We start from the raw sequence: 25,132 nt of genomic DNA on the forward strand, positions 1-25,132 counted from the left end.
GCCTTTAAGTGTCAGAGAACATTACATTCAGTTCACAATTAAGTATATTGTTTCCATAATAAGTTCTCTCTATTTTAAAGTATAGTTTCTTAACCCTCAGAGCCCGACGGCATCGCCCACGACGTCACACGGCACCTCCGATAAATATCTATATTATTTCATGAAACTTTTATCGATTTTCTTACCGTTTTTTCCAGCAGAAAGCTAACGAGCTAGCCATCACGGGGGTGTCTTTGGTGTCTTTGTAGCCTTTACAGAAGGTTTTCTATCCAGCCTGGAACATGTGCATCTTTTTGGAGTTGTTCAGCAATAAATCAAAACGCTTACATCCAAGATATATCCACTTGATGTCCATAATTTAGAAATTTTCCGTCATTTTTGCCGCTAGCGCGATGCTAGCTGCCATTTTGGATGAGGGTTTGACCAATGACAGGCTGATCCGTCATCCACGTTGGTGTGCGTCATTACGCATTACCACAGCTCTGTTATTGTGGAGAGAGAGACGCGCGGCTAGTGTTGAGGAGAGAGAGAGAGAGACGCGCTGCAGTTTTGTGGAGAAAGTTTGAGGAAAAAGTTTGAGAAGAAAGTTTGTGGAGAAGTTCCTGATAGGAACTGTTTTGAGGCTTGGCACCAGTAAATATCCAAAATCCAAAGAGGCCAAAAGCGCCTGGACTTTTTTTGGAAAAATGTAAATAGTTTTGGTTCTGTATAAGTTATCATGTTTATTCCTGAGTTCCAGGACTCCAAAGACTTGAACAAACTGTTTTCCAGAGGAAATATGCTTAGCTTTTATTTATTTGTGTGTGTTTTCAATAAATATTTGAGTGATTCAATTTCCGTTTTATGTTTTCATTTGTCTTTATGGTCCCATAACTTATTTTACATTCAGGTGACATCAATGCAACACAAAAATACTGACAGTGCAGCTTGTCTTGAAAAAAAAGAGGTGTGTCAATTGTCTGTGCACAACAGGGTTGATGTTTTACAAGCTTTTTTAGTAAATAACACCAGGCGGAAAATTAATTGTAAAAATACCCTTAGGTCTTAAAGGGTTAAAGTATACTAAAGTGTACTTTCTCACAATGGTAAATATAGGGGCAGTAAGGGGCACTCTGAAGTTATATGATCTTGAAATATTAAATTAAAGATGTTAAAAGTATTCTTCAATTATGTTAATAAATACAGTGTATGTATATAAATATATGTGATTGAGTGGATTTTTTTGTGTGTGATGGTAATGACATTATTCACTTTTCTGCAAAGGCGTTGGAAAAGCCTTAGTCTTGCAAACAACAAATTAGCTGGCAGAAAATTAACTTTGAACATATAAAAAAAGAGAATTAAATTTGTAATTAAATTTGAAATGTGCTGACTGGTTAAGTACATCTAATAAAAATCAAAAAATGTATCACATTTCAAATCATTGAACTGCTATGACAGAGATGGGCTCCTGTCACTTTTCATTTACATAATAAAAACAATTCTGTGACAGCAATATTGGGGACAGCAATTATCTGTTATAAATAAATGACAAACTGTACACATAAATATCAAATTAATTAAAATAGCTACAAATTAAATGAGGACATTATTAACTATGACAATGTTATTAAAGAGACAATACAAATGTACAAAGGCATTATTTTTCTTTCTTTCAAATCATACTTGGTGACAAAAAGTTTTTCTAATTTAAAAAAAAATCAAGCATTAACAAATGACTCACAATGACTTCACTGCAGACGCCGAGCTCATGCTGCCACTTCTGCAAAAGATTGTGTTCCTCCTCCGAGCTCAGCTTAACAGGACCTGAGAGAGACATGACAACATTATCTGCCCGTCTCTGCGTGTCAGTTCACCGATATAAGTCGTAAAATGGCAAAAGTCTCTCACCGTCACGTCTTTCTGGAGTTCTGATGGGTTGAACCGTGACAGACTGAGGTTTGGCGTTTTCCTCTGGGGTGAGAAACAGTCTCTCATCTACTCACACACAAAGACAAAAACATAGTGGCATCAGTGATGTGTGACCATGTCGGTTTGAACTTTCTTTATATAATAACAGGCCTCTTAGGATTGTGATGAAAGGATGAGTGAGGATTTTGACTAAATATGGTGCAGCGGCTGTGGGACTTGCACACATACAAAGAGGATCTACCAAACTTTCTTTCTCTTTCTTATTGGGTTAAAGTTAGATCTCAGCTCTGGCTTAACATTTCTGTTGTAATATCTTCAGGTATTCTCTCCATCTTTACGTATTTATCAGGAAAGAGTTTTAAAGGGGTCATGAACTGGCCTTTTTTATACTGTATTAGGGATGCCACAATTCTCAATATAATATTGAACCGTTCGGTACGGCATTTACGGTTCAATACGCGCTTGTGAATTGCGTTTTTTCGGTTTCACATTTAATTAATTATTTTTCTACAAATTCTATAATTTGCCTCCATTCCAATACTGAACAACGCGACATACATTCACATCACACGTTAGTGGTGGAGTTATACTCACGGGACACTAGATATTCACAATCACGAAAGTTCATTATTTGCATGCGTTTTAAAGCCTTGCATGTTGTGCCGAATTCTGACCCCCTGCCAGATTATTACCCCCTAGTATTGGAAGGTTCAGGAGTAGGTGTGGGGGAGGGGTTGGGAATAGGGGTGGGGTTAGGATTAGGCAATCAGGTAGCAACTTCAACGAGGGGGGTAATAATTTGGCAGGGGGTCAGAATTCGGCACAACACCGGCTCATTCGCGTGCGCAGTTTTAACATGCGCTTTTCAGAGCGCGCGCACTAAAAGCCTGTCAAACACGTGAATACAGAACTACTTAGTCGTCTAACTGCGCTAATACGGTCAAATACACACAAGGTTAACATAAACACAGTCGGTTATGTCTAAAGTGAAAGTAAAATCGCAATCGTGTCTGTATATTAGATGTGTAGAGGTCAACAAAAGACAGAGAAAATCACTCACTGCTCTTGACTGAAAAACTAATACAGTAGCTAAGAATCAATGTATATTTTATAGTGAAGTCTATGTAGTGTTTTATTTTTACATTTATTTATTCAATTTCATACTTAAATGCTGCTGTACAGCTCTGAGCTGCCAGTGTAAATCTTTATATATATTTATTTTATATTATCCAATACACTAGGAATGTGTACAAGAGTTTTTTTTTAAGTAAAGTTTTAAGTTTAAGTAAGGTTTTTCAATTCTTTTAAGTAAAATAAAGAAAGAGTATTGCAATAAAAAAATAGTCTTTTTTCTCTTTAACCTCTTGCGGTTCCTGTCGCCTAAGAATAGAATAACAAAAAATGTATGTGACAAGCCATCAGAACCGAACCGAACCGAAAACCGTGGGTAAAAACCGAGGTATGTATTGAACCGTGGACTAACTGTATTGTTGCATCCCTATACTGTATACTGGTCAACTTATGACGTTTGCGTGGTTTTTACATTCAAAAACAACAGCTCAGTTTTTATGGGCGTGCCACATTGAAGTCTTGGGAATAAACGCCCACTGCTATGATTGGATAACAGTTTTGCATATAATAATGAGCTTCGTATCCCCCGCCAGTACACGTGGGGAATTGTTGAATTCTTTTTGTGGAAAAACGGTAACCGGAATGATTCACCCACAGGGCTCACAAAATGTCTTTATCAAACAAACACAATTATTTATCTCTCATCCACCCACAATTAATTGGAATGTTATTTTTTATTACTTTATCGGGCCCACCCGATCTGTGTATATAAGTGCGAACCGTGCATCAATCACTTACAAACGAACCCGCGGTGATATGAAGCGAACAAACGCTCAATGTCTTCCCAACTGAGCTGGAACTTCATTAAAAATAAAGTTCAACCGCATTCCTAATATTGGAATTCGAAGGAAGCTTATGCAGCGACTGTGTTCTTCCACAACCAGGCACTGCACACTATTTTGTAATCTTCAATGGCATGTTTATTGCTTGGAAGTTAGTTTAAACAGACAGCGACCAATGAAATAGCTTAATTCAAAACTCTCATTCAACAGTACAACAGTTATTGGGCCCTATTTTAACGATCTGAAACGCAAGTGTCAAAGCGTGAAGCGCAAGTAACTTTGTGGGCGGGTCTCGGCGCTGTTGCTATTTTCCCGGCGGGATAAATGGCTCTTGCGCCCGGCGCAAATCTAAAATGGGTTGGTCTGAAGTAGCTTCATTATTCATAGGTGTGGTTTGGGCGTAACGTGAATAAACCAATCCGAGCGTCATCCAACATTCCCTTTAAAAGCAGGTGCGCAAGTTCCATTATGGATTGCTATTATTATGGCGTATTTACCAGGCGCACGCCAGGAGCGGTTCACAGCCGAGGAGACTGATGTTCTTGTAAGAGCAGTGAAAGACAGAGAAGTGAAGTTGTAATGTTGTACATTATGGTAAAGGTGATTTCACAGTCTTTTTTTTTCAGTCTTTCAGTTTTTTCAGTTTTTCAGTCGATTTTTTTTCCTGGTTCTTGACGGACAAACCAGTTTGTCAGATGTCCTTATATACATATATGTCTTGCCACTATTGGGCAAACAGGTCTTATCCTTAATTATTACAATTAGCCTGAATCATTTGTAAGCTAGATTTATGCCTATTTTTTTCACATCTTCGTGGCACACCCCAATGATTTCCGTCATCTCATGTGTTAATATTTTTTTAGTGTAACAATTTATGATTTGCAAAAATAACTGTTGCATCTGTGTAGATTACATGAGCAAAGTGTATGCGCGTTGTGCACGCTATACATTATGGTCAAGCATGCGCCCTTAAAATAGCATAATGAACAACGCGCAACGCGCCACTGACTTTAGACTAGGTTTTTTCTGGTCAGTGGCGCAATTGTTTAATGGAACAGCAAAATAGCACCAGGGATTGTTTGCGCCGGAACACGCCTCCTTTTTTGCGCTGAACCGCCCAGGTAGCGCAAGTGCATTCACTAGTTTAGCGACGTGCTTCTGTGGAGGGAAAAGCGCGCTTTGCGCGGGTGCAAAATAGGAATGACACATGCGTCGGTGTACAAAGTCAATTGCGCTGGGTGCAAGATAGGGCCCATTGTGTGCATGTTACCATGCTTGGTATTCGTTCGCTCCATTGTTGAGTTTCTTGATGCGCTGGGGGTAGTCTCCATGGCGACAGGTATGATTGACGGGCATGCGTCCTCTGGTTTGAAGCCGCGTCGGACGAGTTTCAGGTTCACGGTCTGACCTGTGTGTCTCAGAACCTCCACAGCCTGCTGGTTGGTGTAACCCTGGATATTCACACCATCTACCTGCATACACACACACAAAGTTTAGACTTTAATACATTTCAAGCTCATGTAGAGATCATATATGACCCTTGACAGTCCAAGTCACACAGATCAATATATATGGGAGGGTTTTTCATAAACAAACTGATTGGAATTAATTCATTTTCAATAAATGAGAAAAATTTAACTTTATGCAAATGATTAATAACAACTAAAATAAAATATCTCAAACCGCTATTTCACCCACCCCAATGCATATACACACACAAGTACACATTCACACACGCACAATAACACACAGAAGCAGCTTTCACCTGTAAAAGCACAAAACCTTTTGATGTTGATAAGCACTGCAACACAAAACATGTGTATACAAGAGTTTCATATGACACATTCGGTGTGAAACAACTCACAGCTATGATCTGATCTCCAACATGAATTCGCCCATCTTGCTCCACAGCGCTGTCGCTCGAAATGCTCTTCACGAATATCCCAGAGGGCTCTGCAACAGGAAATTACAGTCCGCGAAGGTTAAACGTTGCCTAAAATGAAGCACGGTAGAATGAGAATAAGCATTTAGCTGGACTCTGCCCAGAGTAAGAAAAATAAACTCTTTTAGGAGTGGTATTTTCTGCAAATGCAGACTTAATAACATATCTTTTTAATAGAGTGGGAAACACAAATCATCACATGTAACATGTAAGTGTCACTTACACTAAGTTAAACATGTGACATGTAACTTACACTAAGTTAACCTGAATAAAATACATTGTGAAAAAGAAGAGTGCTTAATTGTTTCGAATGTGCACTTGTAGCAGTGGCGAGCAGTGACTTCTTTAACCGGGTATGCTGAGTGCCTCCGAAATGAGTGTTTTTGAATGAATCTCTGGAATGAATGATTCAATAACAAAACATTCACTTGTCACCACTTACTGGTTTAACAATGTAATCAAAACTATCTTTATTTGAAGTTATTTTCAAAAGGTACTGTATTTTGCTCAGTGCTACTGTAGTCTTTAGATCTGGGCCTGTATTCATGAAAAATCTTAATGCAAAAAGTAGCTCCTAGTGACAAAATTCTGAGAAAATTCTTATAAAAGGTGGGCATTTCCTCTTAAAATTAAAGAGAAAATCCTAGTAAAGAAAAAAGTAATTCAGAAAGCATCTTAACCCTTAAAAGAGGTCTTAAGGCCCACAAGTGTTAGGAGTATGAACGAAGACTTTTAAGAGGCTTAAGAGTTTCTTTAGCAGCGGAGAAAATGGACGAAACGCGAAGAGGGAGAAGAAATGTGTTGCACACAATGCATGAGTAAATAAGACACTACCCATTAGATTGGGCAGGGATCCTGTTTGTGACCGATCTTAGACACGCTAACATCTCCGACACAGGGCAAAAATGCCATAGCGCCAGAAATGAAAGTAATCACTACATTAAAAAAAATAAATAAATAAATAAATAAATAATATATATATATATATATATATATATATATATATATATATATTTTTTTTTTTTTTTTTTTTTTTTTTTTTTGTGAGAGAGAGAGAGAGAGAGAGAGAGAGAGAGTTTACTTAATTTCAAAGTAAAGGTTTATATAGACCCTATACTTAAAAGCGCTCTTTTTTTTCCCTTCTTGAACAACAAACCAATCATATCATGAGTCATACGTAGCAACGGAGTCAGTACCGCCTCCTCACCAAGATAACAGTTTTTGAATTTTCCTTGCTCAGAGTTGCTCTCAGATCGGTCCTGAATCACTCTTAAGCCAAGACTCCTACGTAGAAGTTTTTATGGTAAATTAGGAGCTTTCTGAGAGGATTCTTAGAAGCTTTAAGAATATGGGCCCTGAACTTTAAACTTGTATAATTTTCTGTGATAATTTGAAGGTTTTTAATACAGAAATAACGACACTGTGTGGTTGAAAAGACTATTTGTGAAGCTGTTTCATACCTATACATGACAACTGCTCTCTCTGGGTCAGCGGCACCAACGCAGATCTGAATGCTCGCTGTGATCGTACTTGTCAAGGAAAGGTTTAATAGAAAGCCGTATCACTGTTATTTAGGAATCGCATCAATGTTTTAATCGAGACCGCAGTCTTTTACTGTTTAATTGTGCAACTCATAGTATAATACAACAAATAGTAATTATAATAATAAGAAATTATAAGAATAATAAATAAAAAGTAAAAGTTTTTTTTTTATAAGATGGAATTTAACACAAATTGATGACTATCAAACGCATATACCATCATTAACAACCTCAGATAGTTACAGTGGGTCTACTTACAGAAGGTCTAGCTGTCTTTAACGGTATATACGTTTTCGTTAAATACTTATTTCCCTATGGAGAAAATTATATACTATGAAAATACAGTAGTATCAGTTATGACTTTTTTTCATTTGCTTTAGTCTAGTTAGTTTTGCATCAAATACAATGTGATTATCGGTGAACGAGATCTGGCAGCAACAGCACATTTTTCCACTTGGGGGAGCGATTCGCAGACAGCTTTCCCTGAGCATGAAACCCCCCATATGGCAGCAAAGTGAGCAAACCAATGAGAATGCGGAACAATGGTGACGATGCATAAACAACAAAGCATAGGCGCCAAAGCTGTAGTGGATCCGCTTACCCGAAACCCTTCATAACTGGCACAGGTTTAATGAAAATTACAGTTGTTTGACAATTAAATGACAGACAGTTACATATGTATTACCAACATTTTATTATGTAAGATTTATGTGACACCTCAAATGACAAGGAATTTATAGTCATTTATAGTGTTCATTCATTAGAGATTCCACAAACTCATTCTCTCAAATGGCTTGTGTATGCAGAGCATTTGCAGCTTATATGGACGGCATGCTCTGTAATACACTTGTAGTGCATTTCAAATCTTATACAAGCAATATAAGAGCTTTTAATATACTATTTAATATTTATATTCACTAATGTACAAGCAAACGCTATAATACTTCTTCATATACCGTTTACTTTCTAACAGTAACGTATTAATAACGTACTAATAATGTACTCATAACATACTAATAACGTAAAAGTCCCTTTCAAGGAAAGTCTGCTCATTCGTCTGCCATATTTGCAACTTCTCCGGCCAGCTATTTCCGGCATCCAAGTCCTATCTATTTGAATGGGGAATCCTGAAATCTCAAAAACTGCTTGCCAAACTCACAATTAAATACAGTAACATATTTTAAAACAGCAACAAAATCTGACATGAACTGTCCCATAAATGTTGTTTCTTATGCTCAAATAGTGTTAAAAGCGTATTTTTCAGGCTAGACCAGCCAATGCGCATGTGTAGTCATAAGCACGAGTCGCAGGTTTCTATGGGAACCGGAGCTGCAGTGACACAATGATTTTACCAATCAGCAATTGGCTCTTTTACTTATACGGCGGGTCTTGTTCCGCCTTATAGTGTGTTGCAGTTTCTCCCATTCAAAAGTAAAATGAGTGAAACATCTTCTTTCAATATCTATAGTCTTTGCCATAAACTAATGGAGATAGAGAATGGGCATACTGAGTGCTCAGGCACTGGCGTTCTCAGTGCTGTCAAAAAAATAAACAAAGTCCCAGTTCCAACACATCAGCCAAAAAGACAAACTTATCAGCCAATGCTGAAATAAAAAAAAGCCAAATATTGACCACTAATAGAAATGACAAAGTACATTTGTATTTACCAAAAATGCTTGTCAGTACATTCACTGAACTGCAATTAAAATGGAATTAAGCGCCCGAGAATATTACATTCAGTTTAAACTTAAGTATATTCTTTTAAAGAGTATTAATTCTGTAATAAGTAATCATTTGGAAAATAAACTGTATGCTTTGGTGCGGACCGGAGTTATTAAAGGGGGGGGGGGGGGGGGGGGTATAGTCAGCAGATTGTTATCCAAAGAAAAACCTCTTCAGGGCGATACAAGACCCCACTATTATCCCAAACACAAAACACAAAATACTAATTTAACATATTTTATTACTTCAATATGACTTTCAATTTGAGAATGAGGAGATACGTCATGGTCGTGGGCGGAGTCTGAGCCCTACACCATTCTGGGATCCCACGCTATCGGTTGCCAGGGGTAACATTGTAAGAGCGATACAGAGATCAGAGCAGGAAAGACGGCTCGAGGAATTATCATCGCGGCGTTTAAGCGGAGAAATTACGAGAAAACTTAGAAGAAATGGAGAAGAAGAGGTCTCTTACAGGGAGAAACGTACTACCAGCGCCAAGCTGAGGTATTTAGAGAAGCTGGCTGATATCAAAAACGTTGACCCATACGAGCTGCCACGGCAGAACTCCGAACCACCTTGCACTGAAATGTTTCTATAAATATATTTCCTGTGCATTCTGAATAATAAATATATCTCCCCACTATCCTGCAGCAGTCCAGTGCCGTCATCATTAGCAGTGTTTTTCTCTTACTGATAATATTTTATACCTATTGAGTTTATATTTTTAAATTAATTTGACTAAACATTTAAATGATCGTTTGTGTGCGCCGGTGCTTTTATTCCAGCCTTCTTAAGTAGAATGAATGCTCGGTACGTGCCTTAAATGGATGTAACGTTAACAATGTTAAATATTGAATTAATCTTAAACAGTGATGCGCACACAGTAGAGGAAAATTACAGTCAACTAGAACTACCTTGAATATTAATTAAGCGTTTTGGGCATAAACATGTTTATAACATACAGTAAAATGACTGACAATGAAAAATGACAGAATAGTGATCAACATGTTTAATACAAATAAATAAAGGTTCGTATTGATCAAGTGTCTCACACTTCAGCATCGCGCTCACTAGTTAAGACCATGACTGACACCCTGTGGTGAAATAATGGCGTACGTTTACCAGCCGCTGCTTTCTCAGATCGGCTTGGGTGGATTAAAACTTCATGTTCAGTTGAGTTTGGAAAACTATGTACATAGTAATCATCAGAATATCTCTTCTCCAGTCTCTATCCGAATCCATTACCTGGCGGGCAGACCCCCAAAATGGCGGAAGGGGGGCGGGGCGCTGTGTCGTGACGACATCTCCTCATTCTCAATACCTGCTATTTTATTACTTCAAGATGACTTGAGCAGTCTGTTATTGTGGATTGTTGTTGGAATAACAGACCGCTAGATGGCGCAATTGAAGAATCAGAATTGAGTATTGCAGGGAGCCGTGTAAAAATATCAATGAATGATGCATGATTCTGCACTAAGCATAGACAAGTTTGTGAAAGGACTGCCAGTGCCAGGTAAAAGTAAGGCAGACGATGAATCTACTTCAAACGTCAAAACTACCAAAATAAACATATCTACACCAGATGCAAGCGGCGCGATGCAACAAAAGCAAATAGAACCCATTATAATCATGCTGTCTACACTGGATGCGGCGTCACACAATAAATCCCCAATAGTAAACTGATGCCCCGTTCTCTTTCTGACGCACTCGAGGGCCCTGACACAAAGGACAAAGTGATTTGCAACGTTTGATTTGTCGCATCTAGTGTAGACAGCTTCAAGACAAGAAAATATTATGAGGTATATTCACCAGTACAATGGTGGGTAATGAAGAGAGACCTCAGTGTGTTGCGTGCCTCAAAATATTATTAAAGTGAAGACGTCACTTAGAGAATTTACATCACGAACACAAAGATAAGCTTGTTGATGTGGAGAAGTAGTACAGTACTTGTAGTACTGTATTAATTACAATGTTTCAAATAAATCCTATCGGATTTTGCAAGCAAGGTCTTGTCTGAGTCTTTATGTGGGTGCATGAAAAATATACCTCAAAGACATATTTTGTGACTACAGATAATTTTATGTCACATCTATCTATATACAGCAGCAAACCATAACACTAAATGAATATTAAACACACCGAATTCAAGGTATCATTCACGTCCATATCATGCAAGCTGAAGTTTAAGACTTAGGATCTGCGCATGAGCTATAGTTAGAGTGACGCTTGCATTCGGAAATACCATTAATAAAACGAAATACAATATTCATTAGTTTGTTCAGTTTGTACATCAGTTCTGTATGTTAATATAATTTGGTGTATGATTTAAAGGTCACCTGAGGTTTTGTCCCCAACATATCCAGCGATGGTGATGCCCAATCCCTGAGCATTCTTCGTTAAGCTAACATCAAAAGCGCCCTGTTCCTCTTCCTCAAAACCCTGAAAAACAGAAAACACAGCAATGAGAACAAAATTAAAAAGAAACATCTTAATTTAAATGAGTATCATATGAATACTCTTGCTTGAAGATGATATCTTTAAGGATCAACAGAAAGATGCAATAAACTACTTAGGATAATAAAACTTTAGTAATAATGCTCTTACAATTATTACTAAATTAAGCCTCTGGCTTTTGTTAGTTACAGATATAGTCTTACAGAAGACAACCAGACTAAAACATGATACTGAGTACATAAAAAGAATTAACAGATTACCAATTATAATAATATTCTCAATAATTATTTTTACTTTTAAATATTTTGTATTATTAGATAAAGGAAAAAAGAGGAAACATATGCAATGTTTCTTAATAAATTCATCTAAGACCAAAGTATCTGAGATGTTCTCACTGTATGTCAATTTTTTCATTTGTTTCAATTTATTCCAATGACTTATAGGAGACACACCCGAGTTGATTAAACTGTAAGTCAGTCTTGTGAATCATGAAAGAGCAACCGCTGAGCAATAACATATACCTCTAGGTGAGTCAGTTATTACACTTAATCAAACAGCTCAGTGTTTTAAATGTTGTTCAGATTGATCTGTATATGAACGGCACTTGTACCTGTTGCTCAGTGACCGTTGGCAAGGAAACAGGAGCGGGCGTAGCGTCGTCTGCTGTCCCACGACTGATGAGGAGTCGAACTCTGTTGCCACATTGTTTCAAAACTTGAGCAACCTGTTCACTGCTCAGACCAAACAAATCCGTATCACCGATTCGCAAAACGTGATCCCCACTTCGTAAGCGCCCGTCCTGGAAGCAGTGAGAGAGACAGCGAACTTATGTATTTTTCATAAACAGATTTTATGACAATCTGTTTTCGTTCTTAATTTGAATTCACACCACCATCACAGGGTTATTAGACAGTAGTGTTGTAGTACTCAAGACTTGGTCTTGAGACTGCTCTTAAGACCACTTTTGAAGGTCTTGGTCTTGTCTCTGTCTCATTTGTACTCTGTCTTGTCTCTGTCTCAGACATAGAAGACTCTGGATTTTGTTTCAAGACCAGTCAAGACCACAACTGCTGGGATATTACTAAATTACCGGTGCATTTGTCTGATTTATTTATTAACATCATTAATGTGATTGGATGTAAAACGTACTGCTTCAGATGCAATCAATAAATTATTTCTACTTTGATTTATTTATTGTACCTGATCAGAAATAAATGAGGGATTGTGTCAATGTCACCAAAATTAATACAAATGCTCACTAAATTCAAGATATTGTTGCAAAAAAGCACTTGTATGAGATCAGGATTTTTCTATTATAACGTGATATAATTAAGCAATAATCACAAAACAAGAGAGCTATTTTCATAAATTTGAGCATGACTGCAAACATGATATTGCTTTTATACGAACATTCAATAATTAAAAAAAACATTATTCCAGAAAACCAATTCAGATGCATCTTCTGTAAGATGAATTTTGTTGTGATGGCACCATAGTGTCTTATTCTAATTATATTTATTGATTAAAAATAAGTCATTTCTAAGGCGGTAATGTGGATCTTTATGAATTTAAGGAGTGCTGGCCTAGTTTTGACTCTGTCTCGCTCTGCTTTTTTCATGGTCTCAACCATAGGCCGTAAAAAAATATGGACGACGCGACTTAATTTGCTTCCGCTGAAGAAAAGTGAAGCCTCCGGAGGTCCGAATATGGCGCTGACATCTTGCGCAGATTTGGGACAGAGTCTGCACAGTACTGACCTCGGGACCGGAGTCTGCGCAGTAGAGAGCAGGAAGTATAGCCGCGATATCAAAAGCCCGCTCCCACTCTCGCAGATGCAGAACAAATCATTATGTCGTGTGAAATAAACAGTTATGGAAATGTAGAAATTAAAGCTAAAGCTCCAATTTCCTCCCAAAAAAACAGAAAAACTCTGTTGGTGCCTTGGTGACTACTTCACTCAGAGAAGTGCTCAATCTCAGCTGTCAATCATGACATCACACCCCCCGTTTTTATAGCATCAAATAACTAACTAAAACTAAACTTATTTAAAAAACAAACACTTGAAATTAAATCAGCATGATAAAGACTGCCTAAAATGACAGAAACCATCTTTGGGAAAAAATTATATGAAGTGTAATTTGATTGTTTAGTTCGTCTCGCGTCCATTAGAATACACAGATGGGCGGGGGTTATGAGCTATACTGGGACCAACAACCTGGGGGCGATCGAGGCGCGTCAGCTTCAATTTCTAACAGGAGTGCTGCAGGCTTGGTCTCAACACAAATTGGTCTTGGTCTCGGATTAGGTGGTCTTGACTACAACACTATTAAACAGTTATTTAATTTGTCATATTGTAGACTTAAGTTTTTTTTTACTTGTCTTTCTTTATTTCCTTGAAAAGAAAGCAAAGAGTTTAAGGTCAAGGTTAAAAAGTCAAAGAAAGAGACATATTACGAGGTAATTGCTTGAAAAGAAAGCAAAGAGTTTAAGGTTTAGGAGAAAAAGTCAGAGAAAGAGACATTTTAAGAGGTACAGACAGATAGAAACACCCCAGGTTGTAAGAGTGCATAAAAAAGTCACCCAGGAACAGAAAAAACAAAACAAAACAAAACATGGATGATCTGATTTGTGTTTACCTGGTCAGCGATGCCTCCAGGTAGGATGGTTTTGACGATAACACCTGTGGTTTTCCCGCCAACAATCCCGAAGCCCAAACCAGTTCCATCGTTCACCAGCTCAATTGTCTCCACGTGAGTCCAATGGGTCTAAAAAGCAGACGCAAGATGGTCAATGACAAATAAGTTTGCCCTTGATGATAAACATTCATACAACGTTCATCATTTTTGTATTCAAATTGGTTTCATTTGTTTCCAAAAAATGTGAGATAAGAAAGTAATAGCGATTCTATCATTGCCAGATGACCACCACAAAGTGCCACAAAGACTGTGGATGTTACTGCCTCACATAACGGGAATCAAAATACAACACCAACAGCAAAAGATATGTGATGCAGCCAGCCCTATAAGAGAAGGACCCCTGTTCACCCTTTGGAAAATTTCTCATGAATAATGCATGTTGTTCAAGTGACCATAAACTGCCAGTCATTTGACTTCTTTACTGTTGTATTCGTTCTAATTTCTGATTCCTGATTGACTAAGCCAGTGGATGACCAATATCTATAGTGTCACAAAGGAAACTCACCCACATCAAGGCAGATGACCACATTGCTGCTGCAAAGACGTCCGGGACAGAGACTCTTGTAGGAGTGGCTTGTGACATAGTTATACTCCTGATGGAATGACACACCAGCGGACATGATTGAGGACTATCAAGTATCACATGGGCACCAGAGATCCCCACTGTCGATCAATGTGACAGCCGTTGTTTTGCAAGGAGCAATCCCTGTGCTCCACACTAGTTGATGGTGCTATTTAATTCTGACCACACCATAGACCCTGCCCCAGTAGTTAATTACCAAAGTGTCGCCATTATCAATTTCTCACTAAAAATACTTGATAAAAAAATCAAGTATTTGTGCTACCACATCAAGGCAAAGAGCACCATTCACATTTACCTGGGAAACCCACAGGTGACATTAAGTTAGTTAATTTAAAACAAACAGATCCATCAACACTGTGCCATAACATTCAAATCTGACACTCTAAAACAAAACTTCTGAGAAAACCAGCAACAAAAGACCTCAGGTTAGACGCCATATTGAATTTAACACGGATGAAAAAAACAAGGCTGTGAGGGATAGACTTACAGTCTTTACAATGGCAAGCACTGTATTAAGTTCCTAGATCACATAATTTCCACAATTCACAACTTTCAGAACTGTTTTATGGAGTTTTTGTTTACTGTTTTTTTTTTTTGGAAAGACATTTCAGTGCTTTGTTAAACAACAGTACAATCCATTGAACACACTGTACACTTCCATCCCTCACATCCTATTTATCACTCCTGTCAAAACTTAAGTGCGGTGCTACCCTAATTAAGGTCTATAGAACAGAATCTGGTTAGTCAATATTTGGTCTGGAATGGAACAATGGATGGGGTAAAAGTGCATCAATGCTAGCATTACTGCTCTTAATCCTAACAAACTCTATGTGCCCGTGCAATGCTCCTTGTTGCCAGACAACACACCAACCCTAAAAGGAAACATCAGTTGTGATCACCTCTCTGGTGGCAGTGCATGAGTTTGAAGGTGGTCTTCTTGCTCTACACATGGAATACAGCATGAAATTAATGGGCCATCACCAGTGGGTCTCTACAGCATACTGTGAGCTCGTCTTGAAAGAACACAATGGAGAATTCCTTGTGCTACTCTTTAAAGTGTGGTACAAACACTTCCACAAACGTGTCATACCTAGGAACACTTGTAGGCAAGGGCTTACAGACAGTGCTTCCCCTGCTAAGTCCAACCAAAGTCCCTATCAAGGATAGTCAGTTCACTTGCTTGCCATATTTGCAACACCTCCAGGAAGCTATTTCAGGCATGCAAGACCAACTCTTATCTACATGAATGGGGAAATACTGAAATCTCAAAAACGGTTTACCAAAGTAACATAAAAATGTTCAAATCGGCAACAAAGTCTGACATGTACTGTGTTATACAGTAGATGTTGTTTCTTGTGCTCAAATAGCATATTTAAAAAAAAATCTATATTTCAGATTGGTCCAGCCAATGTGCATGTACAGGACATTAAATTCTAATGACAGGTGAAATAATGCAATGACTTTACCGGTTGGTGATTGGCTCTTTTATTTGGAAGTCAGGACTTATTCTGCCATATTGCATGTCGAATTAACTCCCATCCATAGTACGTAATACGAATGACAGTACTGGTATATATACAGTCTGACTGTGCCAGGACTGAACTAATAATGTGGCTGTTGAAATGATGTGGCCGCTGAAAGATTATGGACACTTTTGATCAGTAAGGCCGTAGAGTGAGTGTTGGAACTCGTCCAACCATATGGCTTCCCACTTCCTCTCACTCTCTATGCTGCAAGATACCCATAAACCAGCACTTTATCACATCTAAAGGCATTGAGGTGCATGTGTGTACAAGCCATCCCTGGAGGTGTTCAGAGCTAAGATAATGACACTGAGGGATCCGGAACGACCCCTGCAGTGCTGAAAAATGTGGGGTACAACAACTTGTTATTGGGACAGTATCCTTAAAGGGAATTTTTTTTAACCTTATCTACCCCTAAAAGGTGCATAATAGTACCTTAGAGCAGTAATATGTCCTCATAAGTTACTACTACATGTACACATTTACATTTATTCATTCAGGAGATGTTTTTATCCAAAGTGACTTACAAAAGAGGAATACAACAAGTGATTAATCTTAAGGAGGCAATAACACTGATACCCCTTTTCCACCAAGGCAGTTTGAGTGCTGATTCGGAGCCAGAGCCTAGTTTCTTTGGTTTTCGACATCCAAAGCACCAGCTCTGAACCAGGAAAAGTGGTTCTTAAGTAGCACCAAAACATTGCTGGTCTAATAGCAGCTAATCGAGCTAATAGCTAATATCTCCATCTATACAAATTACGGCAAGCTGCATGAATGCGTTGGATTCGCTGTGTTTTGATGCAGATGTAGGATTGTAAAGCCATGTGCATCAATAGTAACGCAACGTTCGCCATTGTTGATGGAAGGCTTGTCCAATATGTATCGGCGCTGTGCAGACCGATCTCCATATGACATCAAAGTACAACTAGAGCAGACGACTCCTTATGCTTTTGAATCACTCTTGCAGTATTTTTATATCATGCGCTGATCTGTCTGCGCAGCGCCGATGCATCTTGAACAAGCCTGGTGTGTTTGTTTCCCGCTGCCTCGCTAGCATTGCTGAGAAAGAGGAGACGTATACAGTGATGTAACACCTGGCTCTGTGGTGGCTCTCTAGCATGTGAAAAGGCAAACCAGTTCTTAGAAGGCTCTGAACTAGCACCCGGTTCATGATGGCGGAAAAGGGGTAAGAGAGTGCAGGGTGAGAGCCACCACACATCTCAACTCAATATAGGAAGTTTTTATACAGTATACCAACTATTTTAGTTTTTCTCTATTTACAACTTTGAGCACTTTGTCCAGTTCACAGATGTTAGGAAAGATAGCTTGAAGGTCAAACCAACTACACAATCTGCAATCCCAAAAGGAAAGCAGTAGGGGGTCGTATCCTTTTAAAAAGGGGATTTTGTCACATCTCTAGGTCTCACTCCCCACTATGCGCAGCAGGAATATTCTCATGCTTAACCATCCCTTGGCAGTTGGAAGACATGAAATAGAACTTTAATATCACTTTCAACAAAATTTGTCATTCTGGTGGTGTAACCTTCCACAAAAAAGTAGTATATTTCCCTTGAATAGAATAATACACTGCAATCCATTGGCCATTTTGAATTATGATATAGCTTGGTTTGTTGGCCCATTGGGTCAGATTGCTTTCTCACCACAAGCAAACCACTCCAGAGTTAATTTTCAATCTGGCCGAGATCACCTTTATCAGGTGATCGCAGACCAATTATTTTGACTCGGATTTGAGAGTTTCATATATTACTAAATCAACCAAACTAAGGGGAAAAATGCACCAGGTTCCAAAACTAACGCTCCAAATAAACCAGGTGTGAAAACTCCCTACGTCTGTATGTGTGTGTTTGTCTCATTGTCTCACCGCACTGGAGTGTGCTGAAAGTGTGCTAGCAGCACTGGGGGTTCTGGACACGACCGGACTGGAAAGCTGTGGCACGGGCCCACGGGCGACAGTGAGGCTCACATGGTCCGATGCTCGCTGAAGAAGCACGATAGCCTGCTGGTGACTGACACTCTGATCCAATGGCTGACCATTAATTGCCAATATCTGATCTCCCTCCTTCAGTTTTCCATCGCTAGGGTAAAGTAGAGAACATACGCTTAACAGCCAAAGCAGTTCTGAGATCAGCTCACAACTGAGCAAAGAATGTGAAAGTTTCAAGCTAAAATGAAGACTTAACGCTAGTGTAAATGTAGAGAAATCTGATCAGTTGAACATGATGACAGGATTTTGGAGGGAACTATCCCTTTAAATACAGCTTTCTTTTAAGTCAACTAATACCTTGTGAAAAAGAAGTGCACTTAATTGTACTGAATGTGTACTTGTAGCATATTTCAAGTTTTTATAAACATATTTCATATACTTTAGTGTTCCAAACATGAACCAGCACAGTACAGCTAGTACACTTATTTTGACGTGTTGAACAACATACTTAAGGCCCCGATATACTTCAAGTGAAATATCCACTTTGCTATGATCAGATGCTTTTCTTATGCTTTATTAAAATTCTTGCTGTTTTCCCAATTTTGTTGTGTGCTTATTTTGTTATTGAGAGAAAAGCACGCAGCACATGTTTACAATTCATCTTGTTTTGCCTCTAAAAGAAGAACAAAAAAGATCTTCGCCGTGAGTATATCGGGGCTTTAAGGCAAGACTCAGTAGGTGAAAACAGTTTTTTCATGCAGTGGTCAATTTTGAGATTTTGGGCCAGTTTGCTCACTTAACATATAAGCTTTCATGTCAAAATAAAAAATATGTCAACATTACACATTGAAGCTGCACTATGTAACTTTTCCGTCCACTAGAGGTTGCCTATTCAAAACAAAGGCGTAGTTTGATGACGCCAAGTTTAAGCGCAGAATCTTGGGATATGTGGTCTTCACCTCACAGCCGGTGGAAAAGAATCGGGATAGGACTCGGGCAGAAATCATGTTCATGTTCATGTTACTGTAGTATGAAGCAGAGCAGGAGTGTTGTGGAGCTGAGCAAGGCCGCTGGAGCGATTGTTAATAAGATGAACGCAACACACGCCTCGCGAGCAGTGGGACTTTTATTATGACACAGTCGCTAGCGCCATTTCCGCTTTTCCGGTCATGAGTATGAGGCAGCTCTGATTATCATATTAGATACATCTGAGTGTGTTGAAAATGATGTTACGATGATGCATTATACTATGTGGCTGCTATGACACTTGTTGCACACTGCAGTGAGAGTAAAGCGTTTCTGCAAAATAAAACCAGAAACCGAGGGTAACGCAGATATGACGCAATTGACAGGCGACTCCCTTACACGTCCCGGTTCCTTGGTTAAAATTGCAATTTACAAATAGTTGGAAACATTTGGGATATTGTAAGTACTCAACTGAACAAAATATATAACACTAGCTTAGTGGTTTGGATATTTGACTGAAAAAATGTTACATAGTGCACCTTTAATGTGGTTATTTCATTATATTTTGTCAACTTGCGCCTTTAGATTTTTACCGGAAATATCCAAAAGTTAGGATTCTAATGCCAGCTCCCGTGCCGTCTCCATTCACAGAAACATGTCATGCCTGGTATCATTGTAAAGCTCTCAATCTCATACACAGCGCTGTCTAATCAAAAAATGGGCATTTCCACTTTGTAGAAATAACCAACTGCGAAAGTTGCCAGGGAATCTATAGCCGAGAACCACATCTGATTGTTTGATGTGAATTTCCGACTACGTGAATGGTCATCACGCTTCCTTTTTTACTCTTCGCCTGAGAGAAAATGAAGACAACGCCGAAATCAGCTCAAAAACGTTCACAGAAAAGACGGCAACAGCTGTCACTTTCAAAAAGAGAGTAAACAACAACAGATTAGACGATGAAACCCCATCAGCGAATTAGATTCAATTAGTTATAGATGGACAACAAACAGGGACAGCTTGTTTTCAGTTTTTGTGACTGTTGTTTTCTCAAAATGAGTTTTTTCTCACACTCAATATATCCACTTCAGTAGCACCTACAAGCACCAACTTTTCTAGTCTTATTCTTAACTATATTCTGAAGGCTTTTACAGAGGGATTTGTTGATATACCATTCCTATCCTGAGTTATGGGTCCTTTTACTTCAAAAAACATGGCAAAAAAATATTTTTTAAGGCTATTGTCAGTATTCTCTAATTTACTAAAGCACAAAATAAGATATCCAGAATCCCCTCTGTAAAAGCCCTCTCATCTAATATGTCAACAAATAGAACCAAGATTTTCCAAACTTGGTCCTTTCCAATTTCCAGATTTTGTTTTTTGGAAATGTATACAAACGAGCATATATTTAAGTATATACGACCTAATTTGCATATTAAAACATTAATTTACACAAAACTTGTAATACATTTTTTTCTTATGTTTATGCCAGTAATAAACTGGAGAAGTTTCACAGTGATATCTTCTCATTTTAAAAAAGTCCCTATTCACCAGTAGTGTCTCGCCTTAAAGCATTTGTAAAATTAACATGGAGAAAAGTGTCTAAAAAACATTACATTCAGTTCGTCAAGTATATTCTTTAAAAAATATATTATTTTAGTATATACACTTTTAAAAATTGTGCTAAAGTGTACTTCTTTTTCACAAGGGGTGGACAAAATGACAATAAATTACAATGTGAATGGTGAACTAATTGCTGACCTAAGAACAATTATCTAACACTGTTTTTGTAGAACAATGTGAGGTATATATACTTTTCTTTTGTACACATATTGAGCAGGCAGAAATTATCTCTCACAAAGACACACCAAATTGCTAAAAAGCACTAACATGTCAGCAAACTAGCTTTTGCCGTGACTTTTAGCTGGAAAATGCTGACATGACATGAACTGGTGACACATTTGTGATTAGGAGGGCAGAAATTGCAAATTGCAGCAGAACTTTAATAAACGAGTAATCTTTATTTTTAAAATGTGAACGAGCAAGAAAGAGTTGTGTGCACAAATCACAGATCATCTGACAGGATGTGTGAGTGTGTGTACTATCTGACCTGTATGCCACACTTCCAGACTGAATCTCCTGAATGAAGATGCCAAGTTCTCCGCGGTTCTCACTACACAATCCAACAACACTAAAGCCCAAACCGCCTGAAACCGGTTTCTGTAGGTCGATGTGAGTCACGTACCGACCCTATGCACAACATCACAGCCACATAATCACACTGTTTGTATGCTCTCAGAAAGTAAATGACTAAATATGTGGTCTGTTATTGTTCCATTTACACAATGTCAAAACAAAAAACAAATCTATATACAGTGCATCCGGAGAGTATTCACAGCGCTTCACTTTTTCCACATTTTGTCATGTTACAGCCTTATTCCAAAATGGATTCAATTCATAATTTTTTCCTCAATTCTACAAACAATACCCCATAATGACAACGTGAAAGAAGTTTGTTTTAAATATTTGCAAATTTATTAAAAATAAACAAAAATGAAAGAAATCACATGTACATAAGTATTCACAGCCTTTGCCATGACACTCAAAATTGAGCTCAGGTACATCCTGTTTCCACTGATCATCTTTGAGATGTTTCTACAACTTGATTGGAGTCCACCTATGGTAAATTCAGTTGATTGGACATGTTATGGGAAGGCACACACCTGTCTATATAAGGTCCCACAGTTAACAGTGCATGTCAGAGCACAAACCAAACCATGAAGTCCAAGGAATTGTCTGTAGATCTCCGAGACAGGATTGTATCAAGGCACAGATGTGGGTAAGGGTACAGAAACATTTCTGCAGCATTGAAGGTCCCAATGAGCACAGTGGCCGTAAATCATCCGTAAATGAAAGATGTTTGGAACCACCTGGACCCTTCCTAGAGCTGGCCGCCCGGCCAAACTAAGCGATTGGAGGAGAAGGACCTTAGTCAGGGAGGTGACCAAGAACCCGATGGTCACTCTGACAGAGCTCTGTGGAGAGAGAACCTTTGCAGAAGAACAACCATCTCTGCAGCACTCCACCAATCAGGCCTGTATGGTAGAATGGCCAGATGGAATCCACTCCTCAGTAAAAGGCCACCTGGAGTTTCCCAAAAGGCACCTGAAGGACTCTCAGACCACTCTAAGAAACAAAAATGTCCTGGTCTGATAAAAAAAAGATTGAACTCTTTGGCCTGAATGGCAAGCATCATGCCTGGAGGAAACCAGGCACCGCTCATCACCTGGCCAATACCATCCCTACATTGAAGCATGGTGGTGGCAGCATCATGCTGTGGGGATGTTTTTCAGCGGCAGGAACTGGGAGAGTAGTCAGGATCAAGGGAAAGATGAATGCAGCAATCCACAGAGACATCCTTAATAAAAAACCTGCTAAAGAGCGCTCTGGACCTCAGACTGGGGCAAAGGTTCCTCTTCCAACAGGACAACAACCCTAAACACACAAGATAACAAAGGAGTGGCTACGGGACAACTCTGTGAATGTCCTTGAGTGGCCCAGCCAGAGCCCAGGCTTGAACCCGATTTAACATTTCTGGAGATCTGAAAAGGGCTGTGCCCCCACACTCCCCATCAAACCTGATGGAGCTTGAGAGGTCCTGCGAAGAAGAATGGGAGAAACTGCCCAAAAATAGGTGTGCCAAGCTTGTAGCATCATACTCAAAAAGACTTGAGGCTATAATTGGTGCCAAAGGTGCTTCAACAAAGTAGTGAGCAAAGGCTGTGAATACTTATGTACATGTGATTTCTTTCGTTTTTGCTTTTTTTTAAAAATAAATTAGCAAAGATTTCAAACAAACTTCTTTCACGTTGTCGTTATGGGGTATTGTTTGTAGAATTAAAGAAAAAATAATGAATTTAATCCCTTTTGGAATAAGGCAGTGACATAACAAAATGTGGAAAAAGTGAAGCGATGTGAATACTTTCCGGATGCACTTTATGTGGCTTGCATATCTTATCTCTCGTGTATATATAAATGAGTTTGAGAATTTACTGGTTAAATGTTGAAAAGTAAAGATTGAAATGATCTATAGAAATAAATACCAATATATGTGTTACCTGAGCCATGGAACGGATGATGTGTTTGTACTCTTCAGATGAAGACTGCCCATTGAGCTGCGCTGAGAAACCTTCATGGCTGCCCTTCAGATCTGAGTTAATATATGGAGTCTACGAGAGAAAGATCGACAGAAAAACAGAGTGGAAGTGTAAATTACTCCTCATTTGTGTGTTCCAAGTATTTAGCTTTACTTTTTTCACCGAGCATCTAAAAATATAAATAGCTCTGAAAGAGCATGGAAAACTCATTTGTTTTGATAATTTCTGGTGATAATTTGTCCTCCCAGCCATCTGCGCACACATGTTTTTCATTACATTCAGGAGCTGCTTAATTAACTTTTTATTTCCCTCCTTGACTCGAGCGCACATTCCTGATGAAGTACAAACCATTTCACATCAATTACCCAGACAAAACGTGCCCCAAAAAAGTGTCTCTCTGTGAGAAAAATAACATGCACTTCACATCGCAATGTGTGAAGTCATTTCCTTAACATTAGTTGTTTGTTTGAATTTAATTGCTTATTAAACCATTGTCTTTCCAGCTCGGTTTCACAGATCTGCACCCTAGCGATTTACAACTCTGTTCTTTCCTTATATATCAGTGTCTGTGTGTCTTTTCCACATCTCATGTTACAGATTTATTAAAGAAATTGTTCACCCAAAAATGAAGTTCTCTGTGTTTCTGAAATACAATGAAAGTCAATCCCTTGTGAAAAAGAAGTATATTTTAGCATACTTCTAATAATTGTGCGTCCTATGGAAATAAAAAGAATATGCTTTAGTGTGAACTGAATGTAATTGCATGTTTATTGCAATTAAATTAAAACATATTTTAGTTTAAATGGTACATTACATGCAATTAGCTGAATTTTAGGATGCTTTTTGACACTTAAGTAGGGCTTAAGTACATCTTTATATGTAATTTCATAATTACTTGAAATATGGTTAAAGTGTTCTGCAGAATGTACTGAAGTAAAATATACTTTAATGCCATTTTTATTGAACCTATATTTTAAATGTAATATAGACTAACACACTACAGTTAAAATTATAATCAAGCACTTTACATGTGCTTTAGTATGTTAGTCAACACATCAAAATAAGAATACTACTTCTATACTACAATACTACAAACTGGATTATTAAAACATGATTTTAAATGTACTTTAAATGTACCAAAAAGGGGGAAATTATGTCATAATTTGCTTACCCTCAAGTTTTTATAAACCTGTATGAATTTCTTTCTTCTGCTGAACACAAATGAAAATATTTTGAACCAATATGGGAGTCTAAAAATTACTATGGAAGTCAATGAGGTCCATAAAATGTTTGGTTACCCATATTCTTTCAAATATCTTCATTTCAAAAATAAATTCATACAGGTTTGGAAAAAATTTGAGGGTAAGCAAATGATTTGGGGTGAACTATCCCTTTAAGTACACTTAAGTGGCCTTTTATTTTATTTATACTATAATTATATTATATGTGCAAGTGTGTTAAAAAAAAGTTATTTTAAGATTTGCTTTACACTACAAGTGTAAAGTTAATACAATTAAACAAGCTTATTTTCACAAAGAAATAGGTTCTAATGTTTTTTGGAGTACAGTGTTATCTTCTATTATGTTGCACAATTTATGGCAGAAATTCCAAAAGATAAACGGTCCCTTTAACAAAATATGTTGAGAAAGTCACGGTGACACTTTTTGAAGGTTTTATACAGCTCTTCTGTGCATAAATGTGCCCACTTCAGTCTGCTGCAGTAAACATTAATGTTCATAAACGTCTCCCAGAGGCCCTTCAGATTAAGCGCTGTAGACT

The 25,132-nt window shown here is 38.1% G+C and overlaps 1 protein-coding gene across 3 annotated transcripts in view; it reads right to left on the minus strand.

Moving 5' to 3' along the window:
• Nucleotides 1–25,132, minus strand: part of mpdz (multiple PDZ domain crumbs cell polarity complex component) — a 151,253-nt gene that overhangs the window by 90,294 nt on the left and 35,827 nt on the right. For 2 of the 3 annotated variants that reach the window (XM_079810729.1, XM_079810730.1), the window contains exons 4-13: nucleotides 23,315–23,425; nucleotides 21,307–21,446; nucleotides 18,168–18,381; nucleotides 14,120–14,248; nucleotides 12,094–12,282; nucleotides 11,366–11,468; nucleotides 5,689–5,777; nucleotides 5,095–5,296; nucleotides 1,891–1,977; nucleotides 1,724–1,806 (exon numbers count right to left, since the gene is read on the minus strand). In XM_079810729.1, coding sequence (XP_079666855.1) covers nucleotides 1,724–1,806; nucleotides 1,891–1,977; nucleotides 5,095–5,296; nucleotides 5,689–5,777; nucleotides 11,366–11,468; nucleotides 12,094–12,282; nucleotides 14,120–14,248; nucleotides 18,168–18,381; nucleotides 21,307–21,446; nucleotides 23,315–23,425 — 1,347 coding nt within the window. The remainder of the gene's footprint in view (nucleotides 1–1,723; nucleotides 1,807–1,890; nucleotides 1,978–5,094; nucleotides 5,297–5,688; nucleotides 5,778–11,365; nucleotides 11,469–12,093; nucleotides 12,283–14,119; nucleotides 14,249–18,167; nucleotides 18,382–21,306; nucleotides 21,447–23,314; nucleotides 23,426–25,132) is intronic. The other variant, XM_079810731.1, reaches the window with a different exon arrangement.

Source organism: Gobio gobio (assembly GCF_949357685.1).
Source record: "Gobio gobio genome assembly, chromosome: 2".
Classification (NCBI taxonomy): domain Eukaryota; kingdom Metazoa; phylum Chordata; class Actinopteri; order Cypriniformes; family Gobionidae; genus Gobio; species Gobio gobio.